Below are 3,113 nucleotides of genomic sequence, written 5' to 3'. Positions count from 1 at the left end.
GGAGGCTGGAGAGGCCTGTCTCAGGCAGCTGGATTGGAGGGTGCTAGGGCCCTACTCTAGGCTAAAGCTGCTGTCCATGAGGGACAGGACCCTGTGCATGTGGGGTGCCTCCTAAATTCACATACAAATGTTTAAAAAGAACCCAGAATAAAAAATAGCCTTTATTCATCTTTGACAATCCTGGCAGTAGCTCAGCCAGGATTCCTGGTCCCTTATCCAATTCCTTGTCCCATGCCCAGGAGGTTTCCACAGTACAGGGCAGGGACCGTCACCTAGGCACCCAACTGGGTGACAGAGGCTGCTAGGAGTGGTGGGTGAAGGAGCCCTCCCTCTGCAGAGCCGTCCCCCAGGCCTCCAGACCCCTCCTCAAGGAGGTTACCTCTGGACACAGTGAGGTGGAAGATGGGGAGAAGTTTCCTATTGTGGAGGGTCGTGGGGAGAGTGTGGAGAAGAGATGGCAGGGAGAGGCCAGCGGAGGAGGCTCCAGGGAGGAGAGCCAGGCATGGCTTGAGGGCATGTCCACCATGATCCCGGGGGTGGGCAGAGTGAGGTGCAGGCCCCGCCAGGGCTGGGCTCTCTGGCTCGGGCTTGGGGTCCCAGAGGTGGGCAGGGGTGGGTTCTGCTCTCTGAGCTCCAGGTCAGGCACCTCATGCCCGGGGGATGAGGTGCCAGGGACCTTGAACTCCTCTGTGGGGGTCACCTTGAGCCTGAATTTGGTGGCCACCTGGGTGCCAGACATGGGAGAGCCCCCTTCCTTTACTTTTCCCCGTCCTCTGCCCTTGACGCTGTTTCTGGAACCCATCTTGGGGCTGGAGGCTGTGGTGGGGAGCGACTCGTAGGGCTCCTCCTCTCTGTCATTGGGATTCTCCTCAGGCGAGGGTGGCATGGAGCCTGGCAGCAGCTCAGAGCTGAGTGGTGGCTCTGGGTCTGGGGTGGGTTTGTAATCCGTCGAGAAGAGGGGACAGCCATCATGGCAGCGGGCACTGCTGAGCTTGTCCACTGCCTGATGGACAACGTGCTGCAGGGCAGGAAAGAGGTGGTGCTTGGCTAAGAAGTCCAGCGTGTGATAAGGCTCGCGGGCAGAGCAGTAGTGTGGCAGGTCGAAGTAGGCCGGCTGGCTCAGCAGCGACTTCATCTGCTTGTTAAACTCCCGCTTGAGGAAGATGAGCTCCCGCTCAGCGGGCCCCAGCTCTGACACCGTGGGTGTGCCCGAGCCTGAGCCCAGCAGCCCTGAGAACCAGGACAGGGGCTGCTCAGGCGTCCACTGGCTGCTGGCCTGGCTGCCCATTGAGTCCCACGGCAGGGAGTCCCTCTGGGAGGAGGGCTTACTCTGGCCTTTCTGCAGAGAGAGGGGTACTCTGAGAGGCACTGAGGGCAGTCCCACCAGCCCAGCCAGGGCCCTGGGCTCCATCCCACCTGCCCTGGCTGTGGCCCCAGACCTCACCCCTTTGTTCTCCAGCCGCAACAGCCGCTTGAGGTTCCTCTCCAGCAGCAGTCTGTCCCTCATGGGGGGCAGGGGGCCTACGCCACGGGCACCCAGGTCACTGTCACGGCTGTGTGAGCCCAGCCCGCCGGCTGAGAGGCTGCTTTGGGTGTCAGACGCAGAGCTGGAGCAGGACGGGTAGTTGTTGAGGTGCCCGGTGCAGAGGCTGGGCTGTGTCCGGTGCCGGTGCACAGTGCTGAGGCTGGGCTGGGCCCGTGCCCGCCGCCTGCTGCTAGGTGCTTCCATGGGGTCCTGCACTTCCACCAGGGGGTTCCCGGCTTTTGTCCTCATGGCTGCCATGCGCTCCGTTGCCTCCTCCACCACTGTCTGCAGGCTGTCCAGCACCTGGCTCTCGACCAGGAAGTCCAGGAAGCTGCCAAAGGGCTTAGTGTTCCATGTGCTTCGGTGGTGGCCACGGAGCACTGAGCTGCCTGAAGGACGGTACAGTGATGGCAGGTGTGGCTCGTGACCCAGCTTGGATGTTGGCCCCATTTCCGGGAACAGTGGCTTCCTGGGTGGCTGCACCTGAATAGATGGGTGTGTGTCAGGTGGGCAGGGATGCCCCACAGGGGGAGGGCTGCATGGGACCCTCCTCAGGCCGTAGTTTATAGGTGGGGAATAGGCAGTGGGAGGAACTGCACTTTGGAGTCAGATAGACCTGGGGTGGGACCCTGGCTCTGCCACCTTTAGGCTATGTGACCCTAGGCAAGTTGGCCCTTCTTGAGTCCAATTTCCTCTCCTGCGAAGTGGGGACTTAATTAAGGTCACCCTGAGCCTCCCTGACACCTACACTTCACATGTTGGAAGCCGGCTTCTTCTCTGGTGTTGTTTCTCCCACACCATATGAAGGAGCATTCATGAAATTCTCTGAATCTCCTGGAGTTTCTTATCTGCACTGTGGGTCGGGCCAGCCTAGTCTCAACTGCCAGGCTGCTCCTGCCACCTGAGGCCCTGGCCCCTGCAGTCCTGGTCTCTGGCTGCTTCTCCAAATGGGGCCCTTGCCCTAAGCGGAAGAGGCGCTCCTCATCCGGGGTTCCAGTCCAACTAGCCCCTCCCAGACCGCCGGAGGTCAGAGGACATGGGGAGTGAGATGCAGGGTTATCAGGGGCCAACTGGGGCTCAGAGGAGTGGTTAAGGCAAAAGGAGACGACTAGAGACCAAAGGAGGAGGTCAATAGGAATGAGAAGGGGCGCTGTGGTCTGGGGTGCAGCTGCCAGTTAAGGAGCCCAGGTCAGTGGGGAACACGTCGGAGGCCCGGGGCCGGCGCTCTGGCAGACCCACTTACCCGTGCCATGTAAGTGGTGTGACCTGCCTCGTCGTCCGCCAAGTACCCGGAGTGGTGGCGGCATCTGGCCATGGTGCTGGAGGCCGGGCCGACCCCCGCCTCCCCTGGCTCAGGTTGCGCCGCCCAGCCGCGGCCTCCTCTCTGCACCAGGAGGGAAGATGGCAGTGTGAGGGTTTGCCCAGGCCTCCATCGGTCCAACCCTCTTTCTGTCCGTCCGCCCGCCAGTGTGACAGTGGCCCCGAGGCCCGCGCGGGTCCCTCACTCCCGGCATAGCTCGGCTTTCACGCGACCGGCTGTAGCTGTGCCAGGGACCCCCAGACATTTGCGGGCCGCCCGTGTGCGGTG

General features: G+C 62.1%; 1 protein-coding gene across 1 annotated transcript; it reads right to left on the bottom strand.

Annotated features, from left to right (window-relative positions):
• Nucleotides 1–301: 301 nt before the first annotated feature.
• CCDC116 (coiled-coil domain containing 116) lies at nt 302–2,840 on the bottom strand. The gene is made up of 3 exons (XM_023740549.1): nt 2,769–2,840; nt 1,445–2,008; nt 302–1,339 (listed from the first exon to the last, which is right to left on the bottom strand). The coding sequence occupies exons 1-3, from the start codon at nt 2,838–2,840 to the stop codon at nt 302–304; spliced, it is 1,674 nt and encodes a 557-aa protein (XP_023596317.1).
• Nucleotides 2,841–3,113: the final 273 nt, after the last annotated feature.

Source organism: Trichechus manatus, unplaced genomic scaffold (genome assembly GCF_000243295.1).
Source record: "Trichechus manatus latirostris isolate Lorelei unplaced genomic scaffold, TriManLat1.0 scaffold00157, whole genome shotgun sequence".
NCBI classification, from domain to species: Eukaryota; Metazoa; Chordata; class Mammalia; order Sirenia; family Trichechidae; genus Trichechus; species Trichechus manatus.
This window is presented reverse-complemented; position numbering and strand designations above follow the sequence as displayed.